This window comes from Pangasianodon hypophthalmus, chromosome 23 (assembly GCF_027358585.1).
Source record: "Pangasianodon hypophthalmus isolate fPanHyp1 chromosome 23, fPanHyp1.pri, whole genome shotgun sequence".
Taxonomy (NCBI): domain Eukaryota; kingdom Metazoa; phylum Chordata; class Actinopteri; order Siluriformes; family Pangasiidae; genus Pangasianodon; species Pangasianodon hypophthalmus.
The window spans coordinates 4,718,604-4,733,623 of NC_069732.1; the positions used below are offsets into that span (position 1 = coordinate 4,718,604).

At 41.7% G+C, this 15,020-nt stretch overlaps 1 protein-coding gene across 8 annotated transcripts in view; it reads left to right on the forward strand.

The window, feature by feature from the left end:
* The window catches only part of brd4 (bromodomain containing 4), a 55,117-nt gene extending 43,132 nt beyond the window's left edge, over nucleotides 1-11,985 (forward strand). For 7 of the 8 annotated variants that reach the window (XM_053228715.1, XM_053228713.1, XM_053228716.1 and 4 more), the window contains 13 exons: nucleotides 408-536; nucleotides 616-840; nucleotides 1,719-1,939; nucleotides 2,227-2,603; nucleotides 3,458-3,550; nucleotides 3,637-4,080; nucleotides 4,777-5,526; nucleotides 6,384-6,490; nucleotides 6,580-6,736; nucleotides 8,305-8,441; nucleotides 8,570-8,775; nucleotides 10,304-10,571; nucleotides 11,071-11,985. In XM_053228715.1, coding sequence (XP_053084690.1) covers nucleotides 408-536; nucleotides 616-840; nucleotides 1,719-1,939; nucleotides 2,227-2,603; nucleotides 3,458-3,550; nucleotides 3,637-4,080; nucleotides 4,777-5,526; nucleotides 6,384-6,490; nucleotides 6,580-6,736; nucleotides 8,305-8,441; nucleotides 8,570-8,775; nucleotides 10,304-10,571; nucleotides 11,071-11,139 — 3,183 coding nt within the window. In that variant the 3' untranslated portion in view covers nucleotides 11,140-11,985. The remainder of the gene's footprint in view (nucleotides 1-407; nucleotides 537-615; nucleotides 841-1,718; nucleotides 1,940-2,226; nucleotides 2,604-3,457; nucleotides 3,551-3,636; nucleotides 4,081-4,776; nucleotides 5,527-6,383; nucleotides 6,491-6,579; nucleotides 6,737-8,304; nucleotides 8,442-8,569; nucleotides 8,776-10,303; nucleotides 10,572-11,070) is intronic. The other variant, XM_034298542.2, reaches the window with a different exon arrangement.
* Nucleotides 11,986-15,020: the final 3,035 nt, after the last annotated feature.

The following is a 15,020-nucleotide window of genomic DNA, read 5'->3' on the forward strand; positions in this document are numbered from 1 at the left end:
TAGGACAATATGTGGAGTGTTCATGATTTATTATGTGTAGCATTTCAGAAGAAGTTGTAGACTTTTAAATTTTTTTTATTGGTTCCCTGACCGAACCAGTCATGCTAAATTCTTCTCTGAGAAAATGTCAGTAACCAAAACTCTGGTGTATTGGCTTCTTCCTGCACTGTGTTTACATCATAACAGTATTTTTCAGAATGTAGCATTAGTAGCATTAACCCACAAGGGTTCTTCTGTTTAGTTTTCATCTTTTCTGTTTTGTTAATGACCTTAGGAATTCCCTTTAATGCTGTAGACTGCCACTGACGTCATCACGCTGTGTTTAAATTTTTGTAGACAAGTTATCGTCATGCAGGTGTGTTTTGTTTTGACTATCGCCTTTTTTTTTTTTTTTTTTTTTTCCGTAGGAGAAGTTGGACAGCAGACAGTACAGAGACGCGCAGGAGTTTGCTGCAGACGTGCGGTTAATGTTCTCTAACTGCTACAAGTACAACCCTCCAGATCACGAGGTTGTGGTGATGGCACGCAAGCTGCAGGTCCGTAGATGCACGGTGAAACGTACAAACATTGCGCATCTTTATTGCAGGTGAATGAGAACTCTTTGTCTTTCTACAGGACGTGTTTGAGATGCGGTTTGCTAAGATGCCGGATGAGGCCGAGGAGGTCTTTACCCCTGCTCCTGCCGCCGTGCTGCATCCTGCGGCCCCTGTGAAGCCCCAGCCGCCCATCGCCGCCGCCTCGTCCTCCGACAGCTCCAGCGACTCCTCGTCCGAGTCGGAATCCTCCACCGATGATTCAGAGGAGGAGAGAGCTCAGAGGCTGGCGGAGCTCAAGGAGCAGGTGTGGAAAACAGACTTTTTTTTGTTTTTGTTTTTGCTTAATGTTAGGAATAAAATACTTGTGGTCTGCTGTAACAGGAAACTAATCAATGACTGGTAGAGTAAACGGAGTTGCTGTTACCGCCATGAAGTTGATTGGTTTGCTATAACAGCATGCCCTGAAGTGTTTTATTCCTCTTATACCACAGCAGTTTTCCCGCACTGACGATTTTTATTTTTTGAAGAAAGACACATTGTTCTTTTTACCCATTAATAGCTACAGAAGCTGTAAGTTTTTTTTTTTTTTTTTTTTTTAAACCTGTTTATGCAGAGCGTCCACTCACATGAGTCCCTGTGTAAGTTGTTACCATAGAAACGATAACATTAATATAAACGTGTGATTCGTAGTTGCACTGCTGCTGTTAGAGAGAATTAATCAAGACCTCCTGACCAATCAGATGTGAGAATTTAACTCCACTGCGATTATAAATAGACTGTACAAATATGCATGCTCTCATGTTGCTTACTTTCAGTATATAACCAAAGTAACATTGTGATTTGCTAAGATTTTGCTATAGAACCGCTTGTCTTCGCATTGCACTCAACATTCTCGTTATTTTCCACTGAGATTAAAGTTTTGGCCCACTTAACTTTACTTGGATGTGTCTGCCATCATTACAGTGTAAACTTTAGCTACAGTGTTGAGCTATGTATTCACATAAAAGCCTTAGCCTATTCTCATATTTTTCTGTTTCAGTGCTTATAAGAGTGTTAGTGCTATAAAAAGAGGTGATTTACCTAAGTTCTCGACTGGTCAGTCTCTAGCAATGACCACATTAGAGGGCGAAATGAGTCGAAGTATAATTATATCACGTTGTACTTCCTGTTTCTGCGATGCAGCTCAAGGCGGTCCACGAGCAGCTGGCAGCCCTGTCTCAGCCCCAGACCAGCAAACCAAAGAAGAAAGAGAAGGACAAGAAGGAAAAGAAGAAGGACAAGCACAAAAAGAAAGCCATCCCAGGACTGGACGAGATCCTCGAGCCTCCTCCTGCTCTCCCAACGTCGAAGAGCAAGAACAAGAACAACAAAGATCCTCAGCCCAAGAAGACCAAGAAGCCAAGGTGAGCCAGAGAATTATTTATTTTTAAGAGTGAGAAAGTAAAATGCATTTTCAAATGCTTCATTGGATTCACGTTAACTGTTCAGAGGTATATGAAACATTACATGACACAGTGTATTAAATACAGGAAGTGCTAGTTATGACATCAGCCAGTATAACTTAAACACAAGAAGAATCCAGAATTGTTATTTTTCTGTTGCAATAGTGGTGATTATTGCAATAGTGCAGTAATTTGTGATTTTCCAGAGTGTCATTTGAAAATTTCTCTTTTCTATCCTGGTCCTGTAGTAAGAAGGAGGGCATAAAGAACAACCGCTCCATTCCTCCCCCTGGCACCGCACCTCCCACCTTGCAGCCTGTGCCTGGCCTCGACCCTGTGGAAGAGCTGACTCTGGGAGGGGCGCCAGGATCCGCAGGCTTGGTGACTGCTGAGAAGTGTAAGCCCATGTCCTATGAGGAGAAGAGGCAGCTGAGCCTCGACATCAATAAGCTGCCAGGGGACAAGCTGGGACGCGTGGTCCACATCATTCAATCCCGCGAACCTTCGCTCAAAAACTCTAACCCAGACGAGATCGAGATCGACTTTGAGACGCTAAAACCTTCCACACTGCGGGAGCTGGAGAGATATGTTTCATCCTGTCTCCGCAAGAAGAAGAAACCTCCAGGTTAGTCTCTTCTTTATCTGTTTCGCAACATTTCAGCGTGTCCTGTTTAGGAATTTTTCCAGTAAAAAGATTTTGAGTCGTTTATAAGGGAATCCTGGGATTACAGTACGATTACAGGGCTGTTATAAGTGTCATTTGTTATTTGGTGTCTGTTTGTGGTAATTATACTATGCTGCCTTCTTGCCCAAGGATCTGGTTAAATAAAGGATAAATAAATAAACAAACAAACAAACAAATAAATAAATAAGGGACAAATGGTGGATGTATGAGCCAACAGCCAGTTAGATATTTTACTTGTAAAGCTTTGCTTTTTACTGAAGATTGCACAATTAAGTATTTTTAATAACAATCACAATTTTGGCTTTCTCAATGAAACTTAATAAATTATATAATAAAATCAACTATAATATCTTACACAGAAATATGTAAAGTACAATATTGATTAACTTTATGTGGATGATAATTGTCTGCAGTAAATTTAGAGTGTATCGTTCAGAAGGTTTAGCCATCTGTTTGGTGGCATATGTGTTTGTTTATTTCTGTCGTTAATGTGCCTCATGCTCGAGTTTACTCATTCAACTATTTATCTGTGTGAAGGACTGCATATTTATAATGTACAAGAAAACGAAAAAGAAAAGATTTAAAATCATAAAATGCTCTAAATGTGGTTAATAATTGTGGCCAGTAATCATAATTTTAATATAGAGCATAAGCGTAATTTAGCGTGCAGCTATATTTTTTTTACCTCATAATAAGAAGGAATAATTGTACTGGCTCATTTTGCTGAAACACTGTTATGATGATTATTTTTATTATCGACAAAGCACATTGTTATTCACTCTACCCAATTACAGAAAAGACCATGGAGACTAAGCCGAAAGGCTCGTCTTCAGACTCGGGGAGCAGCAGTGAGTCGAGCTCGTCTGACAGCGAAGACTCGGAGTCAGGTAAAGACCGTGCGATTCTGTCTTCAGTCACTGTCTCGCTGCTTGGTTTTGATTACAACCAGCTGTTTATCTTCTCACTAACTTAGGAATGGCCTCTAAATTGAAGAAGAGAGGTCACTCTGTTAAAGAGGGGAAGAAAGGCCACCACCCGGTGATAGCGCCAGGTATCGTCCAGCCCCCGATGCCCCTCCAGCCCCAGGCTCCGGTCTTACAGCCCACTGCTCAGCTAAAACAACAACAACAACAACAACAACAACAGCAGCAGCAGCAACAGCAACAGCAGCAGCAGCAGCATCCGTCTCCTGCAGCGTACATGGCTCCTCCGGTCACGGGGCTGGAGTCGTCCCAGATGCTCGAGAACACGTATGACTCTTTGCCACACTTCGGACAGCCCCTCATGCACATGCCCCACCACGCCAATGACTCGTCCTCTCCTGCCCCGCCTCACCTCAACGCTCACACAGCAAGTGGCCCTGGGTCACCTGACACGCACCCCTTCTTAAACCAGCACCCCATCCTCCCATCCCCAGGTACGTAACAGCATCTGGTCAGAGATCTAGCTTAGAACGCTTTCATCTGCAGTGATATTATACTAATACAGGGCACTTAAATACAATATCAAGGCCTTTTCTTGCTATAATTAGTTAATTCACTGAATCAGATGTGTTTAAACTTGGGTTAGGAATCCTTAAGTACTTCATGATTCAATTCCAGCTTGATTTAGTGTGCTGTAATGTAATTATAAATTGACTCCTTATGCATTATGATTTTTTTAAAGTACTACATATCAGTTTGTCATAAAAACATAAGCCTAATGCGTTTCTGTTTCAGAAAATTTTACAGTACGAATACGTTTCCAGTTTGACAGATTTACGGAGACAAAAAAAAAAGTGCTCCGGGTACTCTGGTCTCCTCTCCCAGTCCAAAGACATGTGTTGTAGGCTGACTGGCATTTCCAGGTTTTCCATAGTGTGTGAATGTGTGTGTGATTGTGTGCCTTGTGATGGGTTGCACCCTATCCGGGGTGTCCCTCGCATTGTGCCCCGAGTTCCCTGGGATAGGCTCCAGGCCCCCTGTGAGAATGGATGGATGGATAAAATCTAGCCCGATATGAGCGACAGGAAAACATTGTGCTGTGCTTTTAAGTGATAAGAGCACATGGTGTAGCTCTACTCTTTGCATAAAGTGATGTGCATTCAGTTTCTTTTCCTCATGTTTCTCTGCAGCACTGCACAACGCTATGCCTCAGCAGCCTTCACGTCCCAGCAACAGAGCAGCGCCGCTCCCCGCCAAACCTCCACAGCCCACGCCTCCCCAGCAGCCCCTGCAGCTCCAGCCCCAGCAGCCCCCTCAACCCCCGCAGCACATCTCTCACCACCTCCTGCACCCCCCTCAGCCCATCCGCCAAAGGCCGCTGTCCCCTCCTACGCTCACCCCGCAGGGCCTGCTCTCCTCACAGCCTCCTCAGTTGCTGCTGGAGGATGACGAGGAGCCAGTGCCCACCATGCCCCTCAACCAGGTCCTGTACCTGCAGCACCTGCAGCAGGGTCGACAACAACAGCAACAACAGCAACAGCAGCAGCAGCAGCAGGTCCCGCTCATGCAGACTCTCCAGGGCCGTCAGTCACAGCCACAGAGCCAGGCTTCCCTGCTGCAGACGGTGCAGGTGCAGTCACAGCTGCCTGTGCAGACGCAGCTGCCTGTCCCAACTCAGCCCCAGGCTGCTCCAGCGCACCAGCCCTCGCCGCAGATGCCCCAGCACGCACCCAGACACATGCAGCAATCGCAGAGCCAGCAGCAGCAGCAACAACAGCAGCAGCTGGCTTTCTCACAAGGCCCAGTGCAGACCACGCAGACGCAGCCAGCGCAGCACAAGGTGGCCATGACTCCCAATAAAGCGCAGCAGCAGATTATTCAGCAACAGCAGCAGCAGCATCCTTCTCCACGTCAACACAAACCTGATCCCTACAGCGCAGGTCAGAGATAATAGCCCAGGTTTATAATTATATTGTTTTTGTGTTGTTATTATTATTATTATTACATCTGATGCCTGTTGCTTAGCAACAGCACATTAAAATTACACAATTTTGCCTCATAAACTAACTCGTTTGCAGACGTTTTCCCTTGTAGAACTGTACAACAGGACATGAATTACTTACATTTCAAACTTTAGATTTAAGATTTAATCTTCAAGATTTATTTTATGACTAAATTCTTTTTGTTTTTGGTTTAAACATTTTACCGCTGTGTTGGTCTATTTTCACTTTAGTTTACTGTTTCCTAATTTACCTACAATGCCATTCAAATAGCTGCTGATAGTGGTGCAGGGGGATTTAGCACTCGCATCATAGCTACCTAAAGAGAGTGTTGCAGTGGCGCTTTAGTTTATCCAGCTCTCTTTCCTCCTCATCTCTGCTCAAACGGATCAGCCTCAAAAGCTTCAGCTTTCATACTGCTGTCAACAAAATCACGCTCGTCATCTCATAGATCGCTAACTAGCCAAGCTGAGTCTTTAATGTTGTGTAGCTGCTTAGCTTTCTGGAGTCATGATGCGTTTTTTGTTTTGGGGGTCAAAATTTAATCTTGTTTTGATAGAAGACTTTTTAGAACTTTATGTATTAACAACAGGAAAGAAATGAAAGTGCATAAACTCTTAGCTTATTTAAAGCATTGTTCATGCAGAGGGGTTAAAAGGGGTTACAAAGTAAAACTGCTTTGTGGTCACGACTTGGGCAAATGCATTTCGTGAGGTCAAATACATTATTAACCTGTTTTTGCCACAATAGTGTGTACTTCATCTTGAATGTTTAAGGCTGTTTTTCTGTTTAAACAGGGCACCTGAGGGAGAACCCTTCTCCTCTTATGATGCATTCCCCTCAGATTTCCCAGTATCCTCCTGTAGTCCATCCGTCTCCTCCACAAAACCTCCAGCCCAAAAAGGTAAGTGTCCTTCCATTCACGCCATCACCCTCCTCGTCCTCCGTTATTCCGTTCTGTGTTATTAATCCGTCACTTTGTCCTTCCCACAGGAGCCGCAGCGAGGGCCACCAGCTCTCGGGCCACTGAAGGAGGAGAAGCAGCCGCCTTCACCTGTGATGAGGAGCGAGTCCTTCAGCCCGCCCATACGACAGGAACCACACAAACAACCTGAGAGCAAGACACACATGCCAGGCCATGGCCAGCAGAGTGAGTCAGGGGGCTGTTAACGGATTGCACTCTTCAGACCTTTCAGAAAATTTATGAAGTCACTGGATTTCACATTTCAATGTTTAGGATCCTGTGTTCTGCTTTACATCCTTTAAATTCCTTAATATATCGAAACTTGCTTTTGCCTAAAGTGTATTATTAAATGATGTTTACGGCATATCTTTTCACATTTTTAAAATATTTCAAGTCTTTTCCTCAAATGATGTTCTACTGGGTTTTTTTAAATGGTGAAGTTTGACAAAGCCATAATGTTTTTCTCTGTTTAAACATGTAGTTAATAGGATTTGTGTGTTTTTTTTCAAAAAAAAAAAAAAAGTAAAATTCCAAGCAGTTCTTATAGGAATTTTGGCTCCGTTCACATTACAGGTTTTCATTGCTTCATTTGTAACTGCAGGTGACCCTCTTTAATGACAGGGAGGTCTTTAATGTGAACACACCTGTCCCCTGAAACACCCTGCATGTGCACATACATAGCAATTTTGCATGATTCACACTCACCACAAACAACATATAACTTCATGTTTACGTGAGGCAATCCATTGTAGTAAAAGCAACAAATGTACGCACTAGTGGCCCAAGCCTGCATCCTGGAGGATGAAAAACGGCTCGTTTTTTTACTTGCTGCTTTCCTCTTTTTTATGGGAGAGCAAGTGGTTTTGGTTTTATCACCCAGTGTGCTCGAATGATGTGGATGTTGGGGGAGTGACTGAGTGCAAATAGGTTCAAGGAATTTAATAATAATAAGCTTTCTTTATATAACATTTTTCATACATAAAATTCAACCCAAAGTGCTTTATCGAAAGAATACACAAAAAATGACAGGCGAAGTAAAACATAAAATTAGTTCTTAGAAAGGACTGATTCGTGATCATTAAAAAAATAATAAATATAATGTGTGGAATTAGAAAAAAAGAACATACTGGATAAAACAGCATATTACAGGGCAAAAGGAAGTAAAAAGGAAGGTCTTAAGGTTATCTGTAAAAGAAGACATCGTTGTGGCCGATCTCAACTTTTCAGTTTCACAGAGTGGGCTCATCACGACTAAAAGCACTTTAACCTTTTTAATTCTGGGAATGACTGAAAGACCTGCGGCTGAAATGTATTTAAAGCCTCTTTGAGCTCAGTCTTTTTCGTTTGCTATGTTCAGCAAATTTTCAGTTCTGGTAGGTTCCTTCGGTTCATTTAAAAGTATCAAGTACATCAGTGATTTCCCCATCGTTCTACTGGGGTTGCTGTCCTCCATCGTTGTTTCGATGGACTGCTGATACTGGATGATGATAGCGATGACTTACCATTCATGTCGCAATGGTCACTTCTCTTACAGAGGACCACATATGAAAGTGGCTCAGGTCAAGAGGCTCACAATCCAGAAAAAAAATCACATTAAGGCGGAAAATTGCATTTGTGTCAACTCACTTCAGTTTGCTAATGTGAATATAGCCTTATACAGCCGTAGCGTTAGCATCTGAGAGTTTATAATCTGTGTAAGAGTGTTAGGGGGGGGGGAAAAACCCTCCGATTTCATCCATGTCTTTACATCTCAGGGCCAGACATGAAGCCTTTGGACACTTCTCGCCCCGTAATCCGCTCCTCAGACCAGAGCGGTCCACCGCCCACCATGCCGGACAAGGACAAGTTCAAACAGGAGCCCAAGACTCCTGTGGCTCCTAAAAAGGTACAGGTGGGTGGAAGGGACAACTTTGACCATTTTAAATATTTATAGAAACAGCTGGCATTCTGTATACAGTGCTGAAAAACAGCTGAGTCTTCTTGCATGCACAGTTTAATTTTTTCTTGTTTCTCCTTCAGGATGTGAAGCTGAAGAACATGGGCTCGTGGGCCAGCCTGGCGCAGAGGTCCACATCTACGCCGTCCTCCGCCGTGAAATCGAGCAGCGACAGCTTCGAGCAGTTCCGCCGTGCAGCCCGGGAGAAGGAGGAGAGGGAGAAAGCGCTGAAGGCTCAGGCCGAGCAGGCTGAGAAGGACCGGCTGCGCAGAGAGCAGGAGAAACAGCGGTGAGACAAACGTTCAGCTAGTAAGGGGAGGGAGTGTGTGTGTGACACGATGCATGGGGTGAGGTCGTATCAGTACAGGAATGTGTGTTTGCATATTGATCAAATCTGCCAGCACTGTAGTGTTATTCTTATGTATCTAACATTTGTAGTTTTGTGTTTAATAGCAAACTGATGCTGTGTTGTGCTAGCAGTATAATCATATTTTGATGAATTTCGTTTCACTGCCTTTTTTTTTTTTTTTTTTTTTTTTTTTTTTTTTTTTTTTTTTTTTTTTTTTTGAGACGTAGCCTGCTCATTGTGCAACTTTTGCTTAGAAGAAAGTACCAGAACAATCCTTTCAAGCAGAGAGGAAAAACAATTTAACCACAAAATCCCTAGGGCAAGTCAGTGACCCAGACAGTTATTTTTTTTTCCTGGATGGTCAACAAACAACAGTAAGAAAAGTCTGGTGTATTGCTACTTGATAATATGCAGCTGCTCCTTTTTTTTTTTTAAATTTTTTTTTTAATTACTGACCTGCATTTTTCTTTTCAATTGGCGTACAAGGTCGAGGCTTATGAATTCACGGGTCAGCAAATGTCTTTCGCGTCCCGCGTCTTTTCCCCTTTAGTGAATCAGCTTTTCTCCCGGGTTTCCTTTAGGCTTGGGACGATTGATGGTTGTATTGGGAATCGTGGGAAAACTTAGTGTCTGCAGCTTTAACAAACATAAAGTGTGTTGTATCCCATAATATGTTTCCTTTTCACCTGTTTTAATATCTTATGAACCTTACTACCTTGCTGTCTGAGTTCAGAGCAGAGCAGCAAACTGCTTTTCTCTGGTGTATCTTAGCTTCACTTGTCCGTGCTGCCAAACAGATAAAGGCATGAATGTCTTCGCTCTCAAAACATGAATGGGGAGTTAAAGTCAGAAAGCGAAACAGCGTGGTGTTTATCAGGGTGACTTCACTGTACAGGAATTCAATAAGTGTCTCCACTGCTGTTCACCACAAAGCACATGTACGTGTACGTGTGGTGAATGCAGCTAGTCAGCTCCTAACTCATTACCTCTGGCGTTTTTCTCGTGTGACGTTACGCGTACACGACGTGTGTTGCGTATGTCTGACCACACCCCCTTCTTTCCCCCCTCAAAGCCACAGGTGATAGTTAGGGGGCACGATAGGACAATTTACACATGATCTCACACACCTAGTTGTGAGCAGTTTTAGCTGAAAAAGCAGAAAAGCGTAGTCTTGATACACTTTACACTTTGACTAGACTGTAAATGTTGGCACCTGTGCATAATACCGCTGCAACCAGTCGGGCTCCGCTTCCTGTCCGTGATTGATTACTGATGTCACCTTGTGCCTTTCCCCAACTGACACCAAATTTCAGCAACAGGTTTCTTCCTTTTTTATGTGGATAATTCTTCATGTCTAATAAAATGGCGATAATGATAGTAGGACCAGCTCAGTGAAAGACTCACTCTCTCTTTCTCTCTCTCTCTCTTCTGTCTCTCTCGCTCTTTCTTGCTCTCTCTCTCTCTAAAGGGGTCGTGATGATGAAGATTCGATGGAGGTGGCTCGAAGGCCCCATGAGGAGCAGCGGAGGCGCTCGGAGCACCAGCAGGCCCAGGCTCCTCCGCCACAACAGCAGCACCAGGCCCCGTCCCAAACACCGAACCAACAGCCCCAGACGCCGTCCGCCACGCAGCCATCACAGGCTCCCCCTCAGTCTCCGGCCTCCAGCCAGAGCGCCCTTGACCAGCAGAGAGAGATAGCACGTCGCCGCGAGCAAGAGAGGAGGAGGAGAGAGGCGGTGAGTGCTTTACCTCTTAGGGCTGAGTTATGCTTCTGTAAAGATGGACACGAGCGTATCTGCATCGACACCCAGGCTTCGTCCACACATATACAGATGTTTTTATTTTGGCCTCCCGTTCACACAAAAACAGTTTTTTCACAAAAACAAAGCTTTATTAGAAGAATGCCCTCATACAAATATATACTTGATTAATGTGACTAATAGCTAGTCTTATTATGCTTGAAAAATGTATATAAATGTATATAATTTAAAGGAATATAGATTTATAATATAGTGTGAAAGCAACTATGTTTCTGTTGCTTTAATGAAGTAATAAAAATAAAATGTCTTTAGATGCTAAACTAATTTAATTGTCATAAACAAGCATAATTATACTAAATGTAAAACAGTGTTTAAATATTTATATTTTAATATAATGACTAAATATTGAGCTCAGTTATCATAATTATCATGATGGTTGTGCAGCACTTAACATCTTTTGCTCTTTCTCCTACAGATGGCAGCTACCATTGACATGAATTTCCAAAGTGATCTGATGGCTATCTTCGAGGAGAACTTGTTTTGAAATGCACGAGGAGGCACGAGAGACTGCAAAAAAAACAAAACAAAAACAAAACAAAACCGATAACGGATTCCTCTGCATAGAGAAAAACGGACTGATGAAGCAGTAAGGGAATTTAAAAAAAAAATAATAAAAAGACCCCAACTGAGAGCATGAGAAAAGCGCCGCAGAGGCAGAGATGGCACTGGGCGAGCTGAGGCCTTGACAGGACGCCCCCTGTAGCCTTAGCGGGGGAAAAAAGAGAGACCCTCGAGCTGGGACATCATTGCCTCTCTGGCATTATTCCTGGATTTAAACCCATATAAGTAGCAGGAAGGAGAAGACGTTTCCTTGGGGCACTCTTTCGCACGTGTGGGAGCAACGCTTTGGACCTTGATATCAGTGGAAGTATATCTAAGTGACAGCAGTTTAAACGTACTGATTTACCCGTAGTAGGTTGTTCATCAACTGCCAGATGTGTGAGGGGTATTGGTTTTTTTTTTTTTTTTTTTTTTTTTTTTTTCTCCTTTCACTTTTTTCTTTTTTTTCTTTTCTTTTTTTTTTTTTTTTTAAAAAAACACAAGCAAGCGATTTATGCTAACAACTCATGATCATAGCGTGGTATCTCAGGTGAGGAGGAGGTACATGCCAACCTCACCATACACAACATTCACCAACCAGGGGTATGAACAACAACAACAAAAAATACACCCAAACACACAAGTGTTATCACTTTCTTTTCTTTGTTTTTCCATTATGTAGGATCTACTGTAAAAAAAATTTCTTATTTTCATAAAGATTACTGTTGTGTTTTTTTTTCTTTTCTTTTCTTTTTTTTTTTTTTTTTTTTTTTGAACCTTCTTAACAACACGTAACCCTTTCTTCTGATGTCTATGCCAAACAACAGAGTCCTAGTCCCTGAGATTTTTTATTTTTTTTTCTCATTTAACTTTTGTGTCTTTTCTTTTTAATATATAAATATATTTTCTTGTCCTCCACACCAGACGTGAAAGTTTAGGTAGCCTTGTTAGTAGAATATACCTAATATATGCATTATTCCGACAATTGAAGACAAAAAAAAGGTTAAGTTATACTTTAATCCATCGTGAGAGGAGCTGTTTACCTGTTATCCTTGAGTTTGAGATTAATTTTTGAAAGCGTACAGTGCTACATTACTTTGTGTATTATACATTATAGAAAGAAGACCTGAAAGCACCTGGAAGTGGTTCACGTTCACGCTTACTGCGTTTCTAGAAATAATCGTAAGCTCGAGCGCGTATGAGCAGCCGGCTGACTCTGAATCCTCTGAGACTCCTCTGAAGTCACCTCTCGAGCGCTCCGACGTTTCTTGCATGGCTCCTCTCTTTATTTCTCTCTCTTTCTCTCTCTTTCTCTCTCTCTATCTATCTATCTATCTGTCTTGTTTTTTTGTTCTTTTCTCCTTTCGCAAATCATTTCATGATAAGCAACCGGAGGGGACTGTACGCTGTTCTAAACGTGACCGATTACGAGAGATTTTGAAAAACAGTACAAAAAAATGCAACAGTTCTGATTTTATATCATTGTTCTTGTTCAATTATAGTGGATGTGAGTTCTAATTATGTTATTTGAGTCGGATATAAGGGTGGGCGGTAGGGGAGGGCAGGGTGGTTTTTGAGGGGCACACTTTAAAGCAGGTTCTCTCGAGTTTTCTCCTATGGTGTTTTCTCCAGTGCCTGTATTGTATTGCGATTCTAGTTGGCATATATTACACTCTCGGGGAGGGGAGAGGGAGGGACGTGAAGAGGTTCGGGAGGGAGAACTTGCAATTTAGCGTGGGAAAGCCTGTGTAAAAAGCAAAAAAAAGCAAAAAAAAAAACAAAAAAAAAAAGAAAGGTCAACATTTTATATTCTACCCATTTACAAATATTCAGGTTTAAATCTAGTTTTAGCTGGACTTCTTAACTCTTCACCCAGAGATTAAGTTTTTCTTCTTTTTCTTCTATTCTCTTTGAAGCTTGTTTTAAGAGGACGTGTCTTGAGCAGCCGCATACTCGTATTCTGTGTGTATGGATAGCGGGGTGTGTGTGTGTGTGTGTGCGTGTGTGCACGAGTCGGTTTGGTCTTCAGTATGTGGCACGGTCAAATCTTGCTCCTCCCCGGAGCGTTCATAAACACTTCACAAGAACGAGTTGCTTTGCTATCGCTCTTTTTTGTTTGTTTTATGTTTTTTTTCCACCCCTTTTGACGAAGTCCACATAAATAAATATACACAATTCTTTCGTGTTTTTTTAAATTCGGTTTGTAAAAAATGAAAGAAGAAACACTTCATTCCTTCAAGCCTTTAAATGTATTCTGTTTGTGTTTTCCTCAGTAACAGTCACACATTTATGTGCCATAGATATGGTTTCACCGGAGAATGTGCTGACCTGCATCTCAGCAGAGAGTTTGCTTTATTCAGGTATTTTATTTTTTGTTTTTTCTTTTTTTTTCTTAGTTTTTTTTTTTTTTTTTTTGTGTTCAACATTTCCCTCGATTACTGTTTGGTATGTGAGTGAGCTATCGAGGTTAATGATTCTGTTATAATCATGATATAAACTCATCTCTTTTATAGAAAATTAAAAGGAAACAAAAAAATGTCCTTTGTCCTGTTGTCTTTATGGTTGTTTCATTTGTGGTTATTTAATCTGTTCATGTAGCGCTGTGTCACGACTTTCCCTATTTTACATTCTTCTTGTTTGGAAGCAGAAGATTCAGATGTTTCAGATGTCTGATGGGTGCAGCATCGTTTCATTAAAGGAAAAGTGAAATCCTGTGAGAGTATGATGTAATGCGATTATCAACGGTTATGAACCTTAAATAAATCAAGTGTAGTTTTTCAATAAACTCAGCTTTTCGTACTTTACCTTAAAACACTGTCGTTATCTCATAAAACACTGAGTCCTTTTCATTTTGGAAGGCTGTTTGTTTTCCTGGGCTTTTATGTGGAGAATTTTGTGATTATTTCCGTCCCATCTTTAATAAACAATTCAAAAATGTAAAGAAAAAAAAAAAGGCTCCATCCAGCACTTACATGGCCCTTAAAGGTTCTGTGTAGAACCCACACCAGGAGGGGTTTCCATCTTAAAATATTCCAAGTAAAACCTATTTACAAAGCTAGAACCATCAAGTAGAATCTCTATTGTTCCTACAAGTCAAATCGTAAATCCATCAGTGATCCAGTCAGACATGTGAAAGCTCCAGTGTGCTCATCCAGTCTCTGCCTGTTTGTCCTGAAGGTTTATAAACTGTAGCTTAGGTAGGAGTAAAATACTTGGGGACGTGCTGTTATGGGAAAATAATAAAAGTGATGTGATGTGGCCCAACACAAAGCACAGTTACTCTTACTATCCCGAAGCTGATTATTTTCCTATAACGGCACATCCTGAAGTGTTTTTACTCTTCTTACACGTGACAATTTGCCAACACTGACCATTTTTATTAAAGAGAAGCTCAAAATTATGTTTAACATTACATATACAGTCCTTCCCTCACAAGCCTCTTTTTCTCTCTCTTGAAGAGAGAGAGAGATAGATAGATAGATAGATAGATAGACACAGACAGACAGAGACAGTACTTTATTGATCCCTGAGGCAAAGTGTCTTGTCACAGCAGCAGATAAATACAGACATTACACATGACATTAGACACCAAATACTAACAAGGCACACTTATCTGTAACTTATCTGTAAGAATCGGGAAAGTGTAAACTTTCCTGTGTCGAAAAACTGTTACAAAGCACTGACACTGGAGACTCCTTCCTTAAATGTTAAATAAACAACTCTAAAAGTTTCTTCACAGAAAACCTCACAGTATCAACAATCATACATGTTTTTTCATCTATTTATGTGGAGTGTCCACCGTCCCTGCGTAACAGGATCATTAAT